This window comes from Macrobrachium rosenbergii, chromosome 42, assembly GCF_040412425.1.
Source record: "Macrobrachium rosenbergii isolate ZJJX-2024 chromosome 42, ASM4041242v1, whole genome shotgun sequence".
In the NCBI taxonomy this organism is placed as follows: Eukaryota; Metazoa; Arthropoda; class Malacostraca; order Decapoda; family Palaemonidae; genus Macrobrachium; species Macrobrachium rosenbergii.
Genome location: NC_089782.1, coordinates 26,315,785 through 26,333,336, shown reverse-complemented (window position 1 = coordinate 26,333,336; position 17,552 = coordinate 26,315,785). Strand labels below are relative to the sequence as shown.

General features: G+C 36.2%; 2 protein-coding genes across 9 annotated transcripts in view; one reads left to right on the top strand and one right to left on the bottom strand.

Moving 5' to 3' along the window:
* The first annotated feature begins 1,252 nt into the window (after positions 1–1,252).
* Positions 1,253–15,004, top strand: LOC136828113 (ADP-ribose pyrophosphatase, mitochondrial). The gene is made up of 7 exons (XM_067085893.1): positions 1,253–1,388; positions 4,078–4,207; positions 4,381–4,505; positions 10,024–10,119; positions 11,407–11,528; positions 11,814–12,023; positions 12,259–15,004. The coding sequence occupies exons 2-7, from the start codon at positions 4,088–4,090 to the stop codon at positions 12,498–12,500; spliced, it is 915 nt and encodes a 304-aa protein (XP_066941994.1). The 5' UTR covers positions 1,253–1,388; positions 4,078–4,087; the 3' UTR covers positions 12,501–15,004.
* The window catches only part of LOC136828111 (mucin-5AC), a 39,385-nt gene continuing 34,580 nt past the window's right edge, over positions 12,748–17,552 (bottom strand). For 6 of the 8 annotated variants that reach the window (XR_010849922.1, XR_010849924.1, XR_010849923.1 and 3 more), the window contains 2 exons: positions 13,754–13,889; positions 12,748–13,600 (listed from right to left, as the gene is read on the bottom strand). The gene's annotated coding sequence lies outside the window, so the exon portion shown is untranslated. Of the gene's footprint in view, positions 13,890–17,552 lie in introns of all 8 variants that reach the window. The other 2 variants (XM_067085888.1, XM_067085891.1) reach the window with 2 other exon arrangements.

The following is a 17,552-nucleotide window of genomic DNA, read 5'->3' as shown; positions in this document are numbered from 1 at the left end:
TATTTCAGGCACGTTCTTTACAGTTTGAGTGTAAGATGGCCATCCCATGCGAACTTCACATGAATCTGCATCATGGCATGACCGTCAAGAAGCATCAACAGAGACCAGTGTTGCCTAGCAACGTGTAACAACATGCTGATCACTCTGTAGCTGACCTTGTTACCGGTAACATGTTTTGAGCGCTTTTCACATTGTGCTTTTAAGCCATATTGTAAATAATCATGTAAAATAATCTGCATAATCTCGAATCAAATTAGGTGTTGGAGGCATTCAAACTTCTAAAAGAATAACCCAGTCATTATTAGTTATACAGAGAAAAAATTCGCCTTAGCAAATTAGTTATTGTGCATATTTTTCCCATAATAACGAGGTGGCTTGGAGGCAGAAACCGACAAATTCTGCACAGATCGATTGGAAGATGTATTTGTTATGAATTAGTTGAAAGAAAAGGTAGGCTCATTTGCCGTAGCAGAAATACCAGGAATTGATAATTCTGTTATTTCTTGTGGTTAATGCTGGTCATCTTTGTTATTGTCTTAGGTTGTCCACCATTAAACTAAACTAGTGGTTTGCTTAAAGACGTTTTCTCAGTGATGGCAAGTGCAATAATTGAACATGTCAGACTTACATAGAGTCATTGCAACGTACAAAAAAATAAGTGGATCTCCATTTCAGAGGACTACGAAGACTGAATATTTTTCCCTTGGAACAATTATATTCCAGATCTTGACCTGCTAACTCAGAAGTACTGACGGTGGAGGTACATTAGAAAACTTTGCAAACTAATGGTGCAGAAAACGAGTTACAAATCCATGGAAACCTGTATACAAATAGTTCCTTTGGGTCGATAATGGTATTGGTGGATGAGGGCCTTAATATGCATTAAGTGAAAGAGGGTCTGTAAGACAGCTGGTAAGTTGTGCAGTGTAGGCTACTAAGATTGTTCGTTTTTTCTTGTTTCTTTTTCTTAGAAATACAATGAAATTAATGTTTGAGTGTGGAGTGTGTTTATGCAGGAGGCTTTTATTCTTGCAATAAAGGCTTAAGGGTGATTTTGGTAGTAAATAATTACGGTATTCAAGACAGCTCTGTGTGTCTTGCATATTATTCGTTAATGATGACTAGCATAATGATTGCTTATCTTTACGTCAGCTTCAGAAATTGAGAGTACTAAAGTATGCAATGACAAATTAAGAATAAATAAATAAATAGAACTTTATTTAACTGAAGCGACAATCGTCGACAAACTCCCATAATGATTAAGCTTCATCAAAATGAGAATCATTAATAAATGCTGTCGCAAACGTCATCATCAGCTGATTGTAAAAGAAACTACTTTGAAACGGGAATTGAAAATTGAGGATAAACAGCATAGTCTTATATTGATTGTGAGTGACTGACAGCTCATTTTTCATTTATTTTTTATGTCAATATATGCTTTTGGTAGGAGATTTATTAGGTTACAGATTTAAATAGGCTAATACAGCGTGCAGGCCTATGTGAAATGTGTTCAGTCTAAGGCTCGACTTCGGATATGTAGACTAGGCTAGAGCAAGCTACCGCCAGGCGCAATTAGGATATATATATATATATATATATATATATATATATATATATATATATATATATATATATATATATATATATATATATATATATATCAGAGGGGATTTTACTAGGTATTTCTGATATTAGCTCACACGGATGAAACAGTTCCGCGAATGCGAGAGGCATTAGGGAGCCACATGTTCAAGAGGGGATTGGCCAAGGAAATCTATTATAAAAGGAACCTTACCAACTAACACACCCTACCTAACCTAACCTAGTAGGCCGTGTTACTTAACCAGGGGGCGGTTATTTTTCGGAAGACTCCAGCCACCTCCCACTTTATAATTTATATTTTTCTTGGGTAAAACACACCAAAGCAAAAAATTTCTTCTCCATAAAAATAACCTTCGCAAATGTAACAGAGAAAATAATTAATCAAATTACGACTTATTAGGTATGACAATACCTGGCCCCCAACCCCTCCATGGCTATCTGGCATAAATGTAACCAGTACACACTCCCTAGGTTACGATAGGTTGGTATTTTTTTTTTTTTTAGTGCCCTATCATTCCCTAGCCATTTTTGCATGAAAAACCCAAATGGGTTTTCATGCAAAAATGGCTAGCTGGCACCTTTCGAAATGGCTGGCTGGAGTCTTCCAAAAATTACCCAGGGGGCTCCTCCCCCAGACCCCCCAGTGAAGGACACTCCACGTTGTAGTCCTACCAAACGTTCCCCTATAACACTGCGCATGTGCGATGGCAAAAATATAAGCAGTTCTGAGGTTAATTACAAGTTATTTACAGTGAGCGACAAAAGATAACACTAAATTCTTGATAAGCAACCAGAATAATATAGAAAAAGTCATTTCAAGGTAATACCTGATGCAGAGCTAATAGTTAGTTCTTCCTTTTGCAATATATATTTTTTCTGTTCAGGTAGAATGCAGAATGAGGGAGGGGTCATGACTTACTGAGGGGGTTCCCCAGGAGGTAAAGCACCTCCCTTTCTCCCAGACAGGTTAGGGCACAGCGTCTGTGGTTAGGTTGGGTTAAGGTCCTACGGATGGTTACTGCATGTGGTGACGACATGGTTGGGGGTTGGAGTTACCCGGCTGACGTCCGCCCAAGAGGCAACAGTCTGTAGGAGGGCTGAAACCAACTATTTAACTTTTAACTTTAAGGTAATTCTGGTTAGGCCATATTCCCTTTGAAATACCTACTAGGCTTCTAGCAGTCCTGACCACATAATACACGTTTGCTCCTGCCATTTTACAGTGTTACCCTTGTCCCCTTCTCTCCTGGCTAGGGTAGGGCATGGCACCCAAGGTGAAGGTTAGGTTAAGGGATTAGGTTATGCTATATCCTTGTTGAAATATGCCTTTGATCTACCTTGAAGTGGGCTGTAAATATGCCAAATTAGCTGATTTTGGCCTGGTTTCACTCAGCAACCCTCTAAAAAGGCATATGCTGTTATTATTCTCCTCTACCAAATTATTGATAGTCCTTTGCGAGAATATGATATTCACAAGGCCACATAGGATGGCCTTGTTTAGGCCCGGTAGCCCTAGGGTATGTCAAAGTATATTATTCACAGGGCACAAGGTTATATACAATGTCTTCGTTATTTTTCCAAGTACCCATCTCTTCTTTCTATTGATTCCCTAAGCTCTTCTAACCTCTGTTGGTAGTGAAACATGTCTGCCAGTAAATAGCAGTAGTTTAATCTAATCTTTTCATTTCTTGGATAATAGTTAGGAAGCAGCAGTTTAACAGGTTGAAACTTCATAACTTGTCATGGTATACCTCTCTGTTTTCCCAGTTTTCATTGCTGATAGGCCTATTCAGTATCACCATGGCTCCCTTGTATGAAGGCTGTTTAGATAGCAAGTGGAATGCACTGTAATGCCCAACCTGCCAAAATCTGCTGCATGTATGCAATGCTAGTGGGTAGTCCTGGGAAGTCACTCGTAATCCAGGTAGTACTGGTCTGTCTGGGTTAGGTTGGTTTGGAACGTTAGGTTAGGAAAAGAGAACCAGCTCTCAGGAATGAGGTAAGGTTAGGAGGCAACCATATAAATACACTGTTATGCTCTTTCTTTTTGTAGTCAGATGTTCATGTGTTTGGCAAGAAATTAATGGCTATGTTGTAGAGGTTATGTAGGCTGGGGATGTCCATGGGGCAAAGCCCTTGCTCAAGTAGGATATTGGGGATCCAGTTGACCACTCCTCTTACTGTTAAATCAGGTAGGATTTCTGTAGAACTAGTGAGGTCAGATTGTTATTTGTTATGGTAGGATGTATACCATTAAAGCAGTATTTCAATACTTTAATTTTGGAAGGTTATGCTTTCCAAATAAGGGTATGTAAGTTTAGGGAAGCCAGCAAGCTGCTTTACTGGCTTACAGATTTACAAGTTTTATATTTTTAATTGTATTCTTTCCTTGTAATAATGCAGGGTGGCTAACTGTAATACAGTAATCAAGTATAAGATACAGTATTAACTAACTACTGTATTTGATATTTTCAGGTTAACTTTGATGTTTATGCGACAGTTCAAGCTTTGGTTACCTGTTGGAGGAAATTTATTGGTACGAACATCTCTTCTAGCTATGCATTCTAAGTGTCGTGGAGGGATCTACCCAAGAACAGATAATAATGTAGGTAAAGTGTGCTTAGTAATGATAGACTTGTTTTTAAGTAGGAATGGTAATTGTTTAATGCTTATTCAGTATTGTACTTTGTCTCATATTGAATAAAGAAAAATTCTTTTGCTGTATTATTATGGAACACGTACTGTACCTAATGAACTTTATTATTTATCAAAATGTAGGTTGAAAGGTTTGAAGTACCTGATGACAAAGTTGAGTGGTCAGATCCTTATCCTGATTACTCTCCAACTGAGTTTACTGCCCCTCATATATTAGCTGGTGCTAGCTATGCAGATCCTGTGATTGGGTTAGTACTGTACACATAAAGATGTGTATTTTTGTCTATTTCTTTCTTTATTTAGTTTTGTTTTGAAATGTGTATGAACTTTATTTATTCATATGAGAATGCACACCTTTGTCTTTATATGTTTTTATGGTTTGAAGCTCGGTAACAAGGTGCTTAATTGGTCATAGTCAGGTGAGAGGTTTGACACCTCCCACTCTCCTGTTAGTGACCTGCTACTTTTTATGCAGGTTGCCTTTGTTGAAGGTTTGTTCATGTGAAGGCTGGAGAATTGGGTCATTGCCTCTACCTTTCCTGCTTTCTCATTCTTTCTAAGTCTTCAGACCACTGAAGGGTGGGTGACTTTGGAAGTCTTTTCTTTCAAGTAATCCTTAAGAATTACTCTGAGAGTGTGCCGTTCTTCTGTATCTTTCTTTTGATTAAACAAGGTTTCATTGCCAACCTTCAGTGAGTCTTCCAAGGGAGGTGCAAGCAGTTTTCTCCTTGTTGGGCAGTCTCTACAGAGGCTGTATTTTGTGCCCATGGTCTGTACATGCTCATGCACTACCTGTGTTTATGCTGCATGAATGCACTAATATCTAATTTTGCCCTTTTCATGGAGGATTACGGGAAGTTGGGATCACAGTAGAAGGGCTTAGTTTGTGTACATGCTTTTCAACCCATTCCATCTTATTCTTCCTTCTGTGGATCACAAGCATGCTCGTGCCCTATATCCATTAAGTTCCACAGATAATGTTAGTGCTTTAGCTGTTTCTTATGCATTTCCATAGTTGTACCTGTGATATAAATGAGAGGTAGCGAGGTGGGAGTAAGAAAAACTATTTCTGCTTTCTCCCCCTCTACCTGTCCTTTTCATCATCATCTGTCCTTGTGTATCTGTACGTTACATGTGTTTGTGCACACTTGGTGACTTGCTGTTACACAATACCAGGCCCAGTTTTCTGGGTCATCGTCTGCTGTGTGTGTGCAAAATTGCTTTCAGGACTGTAGTTCAGATCATTAGCAATCTGCTGCAGCATCTGCAGTTTAGTACTATGCACAGCACCATTAGGTGTGAGCAGTAAAGTCCACAATTCCAAGAGCAGTCCAGAGTGGGATGGCTTCCCTGCTGTAGGGGAGGATCCTTTCCAATATGCAAGGGAATGGTTTGGATGAACTAGTGTGTCCCCCTACTGCCCCCCCCTTCTCTCTCTCTCTCTCTCTCTCTCTCTCTCTCTCTCTCTCTCTCTCTCTCTCTCTCTCTCTCTCTCTCTCTCTAACCTCAACCCATTCCAACCCATTTTCTGTGGCTCTGGTATGGGAAGGTTTGCTGACAGTAACTCTCCTTGGAACCATTTTTGACAAGTTACTCATTAAAGATCAGGTTAGTCCTGGACACCACTTTACTATGTCTGTAGAGCAAGATGTCATTTTTAGGATACCAGTGTGTTTAGATTAACAAAGCACATTTGGTACTCATCCATGAGGAGTCAAGACCCCCTTTATCCCTGGTATTCAGGGTTGCCACCTTGTTTCATCATCCTACCTTTCAAATACTGTACTTCAGTCTCTTCTTTTTTCTACTGAATTTGCTCCTAATCAGCCTGTAACAGGTCTTTGCTGGGTGTTGACAAGTAAGAGGATTATCGGTATGTAAAATCAGGAGTATGCATTGTTTGCTCCTTAGAGGGCCAATAATATCTGGAAGTGTTGTCTGTACTGTATACTAGTACTGTGTAGTTTTGTATTCTTCTCCTAGGACAGTGCTATAGAGCCTTGTGGTCATGTTGAAAAATCTGGGAACACTACCTACTGAAAAGGGGCTTAGTGTGATTGCAATGTTTTTTGCCTTATTTCAAAACTAGTACAATGCCAGCTTATAAATTGCCAACATGTGCACAAGTATTCTTCAAGAGAAAATGGAATAACATTTCACAGGTAAACAAAGCATAATGAAATTTATCCATTTTTGTATGCTAGTCAAGAATATGTTTAGTTAGTATAGATCTGTGTTCTCTGTGCTGACTTCTTATATTTTTGCCATATTATTGTGGCACATAAATGTGGCAATTTAAATTTTAATATCAGAATATCATTTTATATGCCATATAAAATTAAGTAAGAAAGATCTTGCTCATTATTAAAAATGTTTTATAGGAAATAGATATATATGCATCATATTATACAGTAGTTGTGTCAAAAAGCCTCGTCTTTTAAACATGTTATTGTTATGCTTATGGATACCTGCTGTATTTTGTCAGTCATTAAGAGTTATCTGCACTGTGTTGGCCTGTAAAATACATCTGTACTATAATTTTTTTAGGTTTAGATATGCAGAAGTGAGCTGTTTAACCCGTAATGGACAGGCATCATCCTTATGATGATTTATAACAGGTTTTACCTTTTGAGTGGGCCGGGCTAACTCACATGGTACAGCACTGTATTAATAGTAATGCTGTACGATTGGATAGATTTGCCCAGGAAAGATCTTCCTTAGTATGGTGGTCCTTAAATGACTTGTGTAACTATTAGTGTTAACACAGGACAGAGGGGATCAGTGTGCCCTAAGATTTGATGAAATGTATTTGCCCCATCTATCTCATAGCGTCTTTTATTTATTTTGCTCATAAATATACCCAGGATTGCTGTTGGTTTTAGTTCTTATCTTTTATGATAGTATGTCAGCTATAATTGTAATTTTGCAAAGAAAAGTGCAAAAGAAACATGAGAAAAACATGTATACCTCACCACAAAAAGTTACTGCATCTCCCCATCTCAGTAAATCTCATAAATATTTTACAACAAATATACTCAGAATTCGTTACTGATTTTAGTTCTTATCTGTTATGATACTGTGTGAGCTGTAACTATAATTTTACAAAATAAAATAAATTATTAGAAAAACATTATAACTTGGTAAAATTAGCATATTTTACGAGTGTTTTTTGTAAAAAGCCCACAGGGTTGTAAATAGTCACCTTTCAACTTCCTGTGGAAGGTAGGGAAAATTTTAAATTTTTTCTATATGTGCATTTGCATATCTCCTCTTTCCATTTGATGTGTTTTTCTTAAACCAACCAACAAAGTCTGCCGGTCGGGGTGTGTTTAATATATATTTAGCCCGTCATAAGGATTAACATAGCACTAAACGTGGTTTCTCAACGAAATTCCAAAACGTCACACTCAGTGAGAATATTTCAGGGGAACGTCAACAAGGCATAGAAAACTTCTATTATTTGATTCAAAATAAAAATACACTGTGTATTTTTTATTTGCAACAAATCTGGATCTAATTTATGTTTTCATCAAATGGTGTGTCTCATAGTTTGGTGATAGCAAGAAAATGAAATCTGGTAGCCTAGGCTAGACCTCTGCCCTTAAACAGCTCATTTGGTGAGGTGCTATACCATTACAAACTTTGCACCCACAGGTTTGGCTTATTTCAATGATGTAGAAAATAATACCTGTATGATAAAGGTTATTTCTCTTATCCTTCGTTCAAGAACACTTGTAGTCCAAATAAGTCAAAATAACTTTTTCATGGCAGTTCTTATTTAACAATTCTCAAGTATTGTTCCAAAGCTGTAGAATAGAAAGAAATGGCTTCACTAGCTTTTTCTGTCATTGGTTTCTTTACAAGGAGTGTTCCAATATATATGAGATTTGTGCAGAAACAATGCAAAATTCTTTACTTAGACTGCAATAGACCTCAGAAAGGCTTAACTTCAATAGACCTCAGAAGAGTTTAACTTCAATAGACCTCAGAAAAGCCCAGTATGGCCGCCCAAGGTCACACGCTCAGCAGGGAGTTTACCTCCATGTTACTGACGCTCTATGGCTTGCTTCCCCTTAAGTACTTCACTATCATGTGAACTCTCACTTAAGGGGAATCTCCCAAGATCCTGGAGGGCCAGATGAAGGGGTATAGGACCACCATTAGTTCTTGCCATCCTTGTGACTTGTTCTAGTTTTCCCACTACCCTTGGAAAGGAAGTCCTCACATGCTTAACCTTCCCTTTTTCATGTTGGCCTTGCTCTCTGCTTCCTTTCTGAAGACCCCAAGATCTCAGCTTTTTTTTTTTTTAGTAGTTACAGGCAATGGGTTTCCTTATCTGGAAAGGAAGATTTGGACACAGATGGATCCATGTCAACTGATGGAGTAGTAATGACTGTAGTAACTAAAGCTATAATGAAGAAAAAACTACCTGCTTATTCTAAAGTGTTTACGGCCAAGTTATATACATTGCTTACACCAGTGAAATATATTTTTAGATCTGGGAAAAATTTGAGAGAGTTTTTTCATTTACACTATTTGCATAGTTAAAACCATTGATGCCAACTCATGTGTACAAGAAATAGAGGTCTGGTTGGCCCTGATCTTAGGTTGGTTCCCCCCATTGCATCCTTCCCTGCTGTTGACAGCCCAATTCATGTTTGGACTGGTCTGATAGATAGAGGGAAACTACACAACTCCGCACCTGTCCAGAGACTTAGGTCTGATGACATGTTCTCGCCATCTCCTCTAAAGCACTGTCTTCCCTCCACTGATGATGATATTGCTACCTACCAACTGAAGTGTTGAGCTTAATTAGAGATTACAGGAGAACCTTTGCTTATGTACATGACTAGTAACCTGACAATTCAGGTGGGTGTTTGGCTATCCCTTCATCCTTACGCTCTAAGCGCAGACTCGTAGGACTTGGCAGAGGTTCACAATCATGTATGTTCCTCAGATTTTTAGAGTAATTCCAGTCAGTTCCACAAGATAATCCTCATACCTCAGAAGTAAGTGTAATGTATAAAAGATGATGGTTTTTGTACTAATAGGAACAAATACAGGCAGTCCCTGGTTTATGACAGGGGTTCTGTTCTAGTGCTGCAACATAGCCGAAAATCAGCGTAAACCTTGACAACATCGAAAATCATAAGAAAACCTTACTTTTAATCCTGTGGGTGTCTTGAAAATAACATGACCTGTATTTTTATTGAGATTTTCACCAAAAAAATTTCCAAATTTTGACCATTCTGCAGTTTTAGAGCCATATTTCTTCTGTCCGATCAGTGTCGTAAACCAGGAACGTGCGTTGTAAACTGGAAATAATTTTTAATGAATATATTTGAAGAGTGTCATAACCTCGGAAAGGTATAAGTCAAGTCCGGGGTAACCAGGGCTTGCCTGTAGTGAACTCTGAAGAGAATTTGTATTGTAACTAGAAATACAGACCAGAGCCTTTTGTTATCAGGTTATTGACAGGTTAATAGGAGGTACCCAGCCACTCATCTACCTGCCACCAATTAGCCACCTTGTTACCAAGGCTATCATTTGCATGTCTACAAAAAATGCAAATTATCTTTAATTTGGTATACAATATATTTAACATTCTCATATGACCTTGTACTAAGGTAGTGTCTGAAACTGATTCATAAGAAACCTTGGTTTCTTACAATGGTATATGGTATTCAGTACTGTACTCAAGCAGCCTTTCTGAATTACTACAGGTAAATTACAATAAAACTACAGTAAAATTTTTTATTTCTTCAGTGCTCCAGGCTTCAAACCCCTCTGGAATGATATTGATGGGAAAGTCAATCGATGTTCACATGAAGGAGAATATTCTATTGTCAATGAAGTCCCAAGGTAGGTAGTTGATTCTTTAAGTTGTATGATATGAGATTTGGCTTTTTCCCAAGTACTGTATATGTGTGAATAACTGGAAGATGGTTGAATTTAATGTATCATTCTGCTGTATGCACAAAGTTCTTATTTTACATGTGCTCAGTGCTCAGAATGGCATGGTAGGCCAACAGTCAAGTCCTCAGGTAGGTAAAAGATATCATTATTCATTCTCCTTCAAATGCTCCTGTCGCAAAGTGAGTGCCCTATTCATTATGTTACAGTTTTTATGTTACATATTATGTGGTTAGCTTTAGTTTTTCCTTTTGTCTCCTGTATTCATCATCTAGCTTCTGGATACTAGATGCAGTAGAGAGATTCCATTTTTGTTGTTGTGTGAGGCTCTGCAGAAGGCATTTTGGAAATGTCAGTGTACAGTGTTAGCACGAGGTGTGATGCTTTCATGCACGAGTGAGGATGCTGCCATCTGTAAAAGCTCTGATATGGGTATGTAGAATAGTGACACAAGTGCAGTATCGCAGTATCCTCTTCTGTTGTTTTTAGGGTTCACTCAACAAGATTGTTTTGTTGTTAGTGTTAGCAGGTATTTTAATCAGAGTAGTTTTAACTTATCCTACATTTTTTGTTAGTAAGAGATATGAAAAGCACTTGTACTTGACTGGTTAATTAAGATGGATGTTACTATGAATGTTCCTCATTTTTTGGTGACAAACAGCTTTACACATAGCCCCTTTATTTTTTCTGCATATACTTTGTCTTGTTGTAGATTTACCTACCCTTATGTCAACACAGGCTCTTCTTACTCCTGGATGAGTCCATAGTACTGTACGTACTGTTCTTTTGTGTATAGTATTATGCATCGTATAAGCTTAAGTACTGAATACAATGCATGTAGCAAGTTCTTGGTTATGTTAAGCCTGCATTCATGTCTTCTACCTATGAAGTTAGGAAGTGTTATAAGAGATGGTACTTAATTGGATATGATATTTTATTCAGTATTCTTAGAAAACTTTCACATAGTAGTATGTTATGTACGTTCCCTCATTATTTTTATTGGCATTTAAGATTTTTAATCAAGTTTTTATAGGCATAAATTACTTTTCTTATGATTAGTTTAAGATACAGTACAGTATTAAGTTACCCATCTTGGTTCAATTCAAAACGTCATTTTTAAGCAAGACAAATCTTTTACTGTTCAACCTTATACTACCTCATTAAGACCACAGGTAAAGCTTGAAAGAATTGCAACCATTGTGTGTTAAGGCAGTTTGTAATTTACTTTCATTTTAGGAATATGCATGGGCGCACAGGTGTTTGTGGTAGAGGAGTTCTGGGACGATGGGGCCCCAATCATGCTGCAGATCCCATTGTTACACGTTGGAAGATGGATTCAGGAGAAAAAGTTCTTCATAGTCAGTGAATTGTTTGAGTTTATCATTGAAATATTAATTTATGCATGAATTATGGCTGAAGTTTAATAGCTTCTGGTTATATATTTGCATCAGTAACACTTATTAAAAGATGATTTTGTGTAGTATATTGTGTCAGTTTTTACATAATTGTTTGGAATGCCTACTCTTAGCATTGCTAAAATTTGTGAATTACTTAACTATACTGTACACTTATAGTACCATAGTGGAAGTATGAAATGTTCCTAAAAGTTTGCTTAATAAAATAGGACTATATTTTACTAACAGAAGAAACAGAACAGCCAATTCTACAATTTGTGTGCATCCAGCGACGTGACAATGGTCAGTGGGCAATTCCTGGGGGAATGGTTGATCCAGGAGAGAAAGTTAGTGTAACATTACAGCGAGAATTTTTAGAGGAAGCACTCAACTCTTTGGATATGACCTCAGGGCAGAAAGTTGAAGCTGAAAAAGAAATTAAAGAGCTATTTAAGGGAGGTAAGTAGTAAAAAATTAAATTGTATTACCAGTAAATAAACAGTAGCTGTTCCTAGCTAGGCAAAGGCGAGATAATAGTCTCTGTAATTCATTTTTTAACAAATTTGAAAAAATGCAATATGAACATGTAAAGGGTTTATTTTATTTCATCACTGTTTCTGAGATGTGGAAATCTTCACTCGTTTTCACATCATGCTTCATATAAATATATACGTAATTTGTATTTGGCTTACAGGTGAGGAAGTGTATCAAGGATATGTAGACGATCCACGAAATACGGATAATGCGTGGATGGAGACTGTAGCTTACAATTTTCATGAAAATGAATCTGATGGCCTTTTGTATCGGATAAGTTTACAGGCTGGGGATGATGCCCAAGCTGTGAAGTGGCAAGACATCGGCAGTCATTTGGATCTCTATGCCAGTCATCGAGATTTCATTAAGAAAGTTGCAGAGAAACATGATGCCCACTGGTAATCATCTGTTCTTCTTAGATCATAAAAAGTGCTTTAGTAAATTTATTAATTAATACTGAAAATATTTTGCAATTTGATTGACAAGCATACTTGAGGATAAGCAACATGCAAGTTTGCCTGCCCTTTATTTCACAGATTTTTAAAATGTAATCACTTATTTTCAGAAGTTAGAGATTTTTTTTTACAACCTGTTCATTGTTACTGTCCATCTTACTGTTCTCTTCAGGTTAGGAAATGAAACAGCAATATATTTGTAATAATATACGGACTTCTTTATTTTAAGACATAAAATAGAGTTGCATTTAACATCTACATGCTATACTGTAACTACAGTGATAACCAATCAACTCTCCGCTATCATGTGAGTCCTATTTTGAAAAAGAAAAAAAAAAAGGTTGGTGAGGCTGTACTCTGCTGATTACAGCATACCATTTTTTGTTAACTGTGATAAAGTTTGCAAGCGTTTAACATATATACTAACCTAGTTTACATTTCCACAAAATGAAAATTTGTAATCCAAAACTAGAATATTTTCAAAATGTGCTTTGTTGGGAGTGGAAAGATTATGTTAATTTTAAAACATCTAGTACAATGTCCAAGGTTGAAAAAATTTTTCATGTCTAAAAATACTCTTTTGTTCTGTAAATGCACACTTCCTTTTCTTGGAACAAGTTTTGCATCTAATGTTTGCGCAAACATTTGTACAGTTGTTCAGTAGATAACCAGTTCTGATAAAAGAACAGGTAGCGGTGATAAAAGGACAGGTAGTGAGGAGAGAACATCGTCAATGTAAATTTTCATCAGTACTCCAATTACAATAGCACAGTATTGTCACTGAACACTGTTCATTTTGATAGGGATAGGTGAAGATCTGATTTTAAGAAAGTGCCACTGTAGTGACGCTGGATATGGTGAAAGGAAGACATGGGGTTTGGTTGATTTATAAGCCTTGACAATGAATTTTCATACTGAAAAAATCAAAATCAAATATCACAGCATTGTAACAAAATAAGGGTTCCTTCACATCTTGCTTGGACTTGACTAGACTTGACGTTAGGCACAAGGTTCCGTAAATTTGGCATTACTGCAGTTGAAGTATACCTAAAAGAAATACATCAAGTTGACTGAAGACCTTGCAACCATGGATTCTGTACTGTAAGTAATCTTCAAAGAATTTTTGTTTTCCCCACCACTAGAAAACTGAATTTCAACAAATTTCAAGTACATAAGATTTCTTTTCAAACTTATACTTACTGGACTCTTATGAGAAAATGAGAATCAAATTTTCTTCTATGTCAGTCAGGCTCATTCTTCCTACATTGATGAATTTGACAAAAGAATTAAGAGGAGAGTAGTTTGGAAGGGGATAACGATCATTTTGTTCATTCCTCTGAAAGAAAGATGGGGAAAAGGAAGCAACAGATGAAACTTGTTCTTTGGCACTTTCACACATGTACAGTCATGTATGTGTCAGGACAGAATAGTAGAGTGTAGTGATTCATTAGAAGCTTGAGCAAAACAGTTACTTTCACATTATAGTATGAGGATACATGACTGCAAATGCCCTCTGCGAATAATAGTCAGGTAGATTCTATATATGAAGCACAAATACATACAAAATAGAAATCTTAAGTGAATTACATATACTGTAAGGTAGGTATTAATACAGTCTTAAAATGCTGTTATTTGCTAATTTGGAACTGCTTGATTGAATTTTAGTTGATAAGAAATATCACTTTCACCTGTTCTGTGGATGATTTGGGAGCTGAAAGGAACTCATTTAGGTAATTATCCTAACTGTTACTAGTTTACTGACCTTTTATGATGAGTTTTCCCTTTTCTCAGTTAAGCCAATAATTTTATTGGAACATTGCGCAAAATCTAGTAAAGCTTGTTTCGTTCTAGTGAAACCTTTAAATATAAACATTTGAAGTGATTTCATAGTATAAAGTGGAAATAATCATATGTTGGTTATTGTTCAAAATTTCCTTGTAACACTAAAGATGTCAACCATTAATTGGTCTGCTCACTGGTATAGAGATACTGCCTTTGTTCTGAAAACACTAATGAACAAAGTTAACATGATATAAACCCAAGAGGGACCGAAGAGGGCTTAAAGAAAGATCTGGTTTTAAATCTAAACTGCATAATGTGGTATTTAATTTACCTAAGGCCCAAATATTTCTGGCTGTATACATCACATTATTAATTTTACATTTACAAGCACAGCAAAATAATATAGAATAACTGCTGAGTAGATTAATTAATGGTTGACATCTCTGCTGTTAACAGAAAATTTTGAACAAAAACCTAAAACATAATTGTTCAATTTACTATCTGTAGGAAATGACTTTTAAATATTTTTTAGATTCAAAGCTTTGATTAGCTCCCAGCAGCCTGTACGGTAAGTGGCAGACAAGTAATAATCCTCCAGTTCAAGACATCTATCAAACATTTCTAAATCTTGAAATAACTGTGAAATTGCTGAATATATCTTAGAATGACCCTAATCATATCCTTTACCTATATTTTGAGAACATTTTTACTGGATGACATTATATATTGATTATGTTGTTTTACAGTGGAAAAATACAATGGAAAACCTCTAAGACTAAGATCACAAGAAAATGTGCTGAATAATTCCCAAGGAATGCAGTTGCTTACTATTATTTAAATAAGACAATGTTACGGAATTAATATTAAAGTTTTAATACTGTAACTGCTTTACACAAGAATGGATCTGGTTATTTCTGAAACCAACAAGGGTTCACAGATATACAAAGCAATGTCAGGTCCATTGTTCACAAGTGTTTGTTGAAAACATTTTACACCCTAATTAGTTTGGTGAACTACTGTAAAGTAGTTATTCAGCAGACAAAATATCTGTAAAACAAGACATACTTCTGTGTATAAATATCATTTCATGCAAAGTAAAGTTTTATGTCCTATCTACATTTCCAAGATAAAAGTTAACATTATTATTCAGATCTAACAACACTTGCATAAAACATGCAGTCATATCCTGAACATAACTAAGGTAATGATGGAAAATGTGTTCACTGTTATATTATAGAAAACTCCATTCCATACTGATTTGTTACAAAACTTTTTCACACAAAAAACCCTGTCATTTTTCCCCCCCAAAACTGCTATTATACTAAAACTTAGAAGTATGTCAAATTTTGAAAACTAAGTGGAAAACTTGTGAGTGAGGAGGAGGAGGAGGTCTGACTAAAGTGTATTGGGCATTCTTTATGCTATAATTTTGAAAGTAACACAACTATTATTTAAGCATTACCTTAAACAATCATGGATATATAATTGTCATGCCAAAGTACTTTTAACATGATCATTATTAAGCTTTAAACAGAATTTTTCATACTTGAGACACTAATTTTACTATTTCCCAAGCAAAGTTTTAGTGTTGTACTTTAAGCAAGTATTCATATCTTTTAAATCTTTAATTGTAAAAATTATGTGAATATACAGCTAAAAGTTCTTTAATATTCAACTCCTTGTCAACAGCTCAGTCCCTCTAAGAACTATGTTAATCATACTTTGCAAGTTCATCTTGCTCTCCGGCATAAAACCAGAAAGTCATAGCACTGCAATTTAAAATATTATAACATTTTATCAGAATTTATTATTTACAAAATACAGTACTGTACAATCTTATTCTGTGATAAGAAAGTACATTCCTAAAGAAATTTTTTGGCTAATTTCACTTTGGCTTATTGTACTGAGAATGATAATTATTTATCAAGCTTCATAGTACAGCACTCATTAAAAACTGACAACTTTGAAAGCATTACTTGATAATGTATCTCTCTACTTGTACTAAAAGTACAAAGTTTTTTCATTTAGAATAAATATTGAATAGCAATCTATCAAAATTCAAAATCATGTTCCATACAGCAGATATCCTGTTTTTACAACAGCCTTTATGTAATGTTCGTGGCCAAACACACTGTTGAATCTGGTTGAGATAAACCATGAGGGTTACCAAGGAAGTAATGTTACCTTACCCCTTTGCTTTTGTCTCATCTGCCTAAAGCTTTTACTTCTCAACTGTCTGGAGATAATAGATGATATGTGTCTGGAGATAATAGATGTAAATCAACTGAAGAAGATAGGAAAAGTTTGAAATTTAAGAAATTGTATCTATGAAACATAGTCATGTTTCAAAAGTTTTAAAAATTTTCATGGACTACACACCCTATTTTTCATCAAAGAATAACAGTAGCAGATTAGGAAAGCAGCTGAATGCCCAAACTCCAACTGCCATATTCAAATCACTGTAAATTATCTTCAGGTTGCCATTTGTGCCATAATTTAATTCAGTATGATGATTTGCCAGACCTAAGGCTGTGATTTTTGGCTTTGTACTGCAGGAAACTGTTTTCCATTACTTAGATCTATGGTTAACATTTGCAGCAGCTGCCTGTGGAAACTCTCCCTGACTCATGATTGCTGGATAACCTCTCTATGTACAACTATGTTCAGTCCTAGGTATTGGAGTGAAACCAACTAGATAAGGGGGTGATGCATTAGTTTGGCTGCATTGGAAGTTGTTCTTGGCTGGTCTCTTAAGAGGTACAGTATAGTAACAAAGAAATCCTGCTGGTACAACAATGGCATTACTATGGATAATCAGTCCTTCGGATCTCATAACCTTATTGATCAGCCATCTGAACAGGAAGAAAAAAGTAAAAGTACTGCCCTAAGTTTACCAAAAGAGTATGTGAATGAGTCTCACATTGGTCAGAATGATTTGCTGCCATTACTAACCAGCCAGTGCTATAAGCACCTCTTTCTCTTTCTTCAGTGATTGGGGTTTTCTCGAGAATAAAGCAGACCTACTAGATGAGAATGTAGCAGATTACCCATCTGCCATGGAAGATGTCTACTTTTGCAACTCTCAAACAATCCTATCTTTGAACTAGGTGTCTACCCCTTTTATGATTACGCACCTCCACTCTTACTAGACTTTGCTTGGCCAACATACATACACATTCTGGCCGGATTTCCTTAACACTCCTTTTGGGTCTTGGAA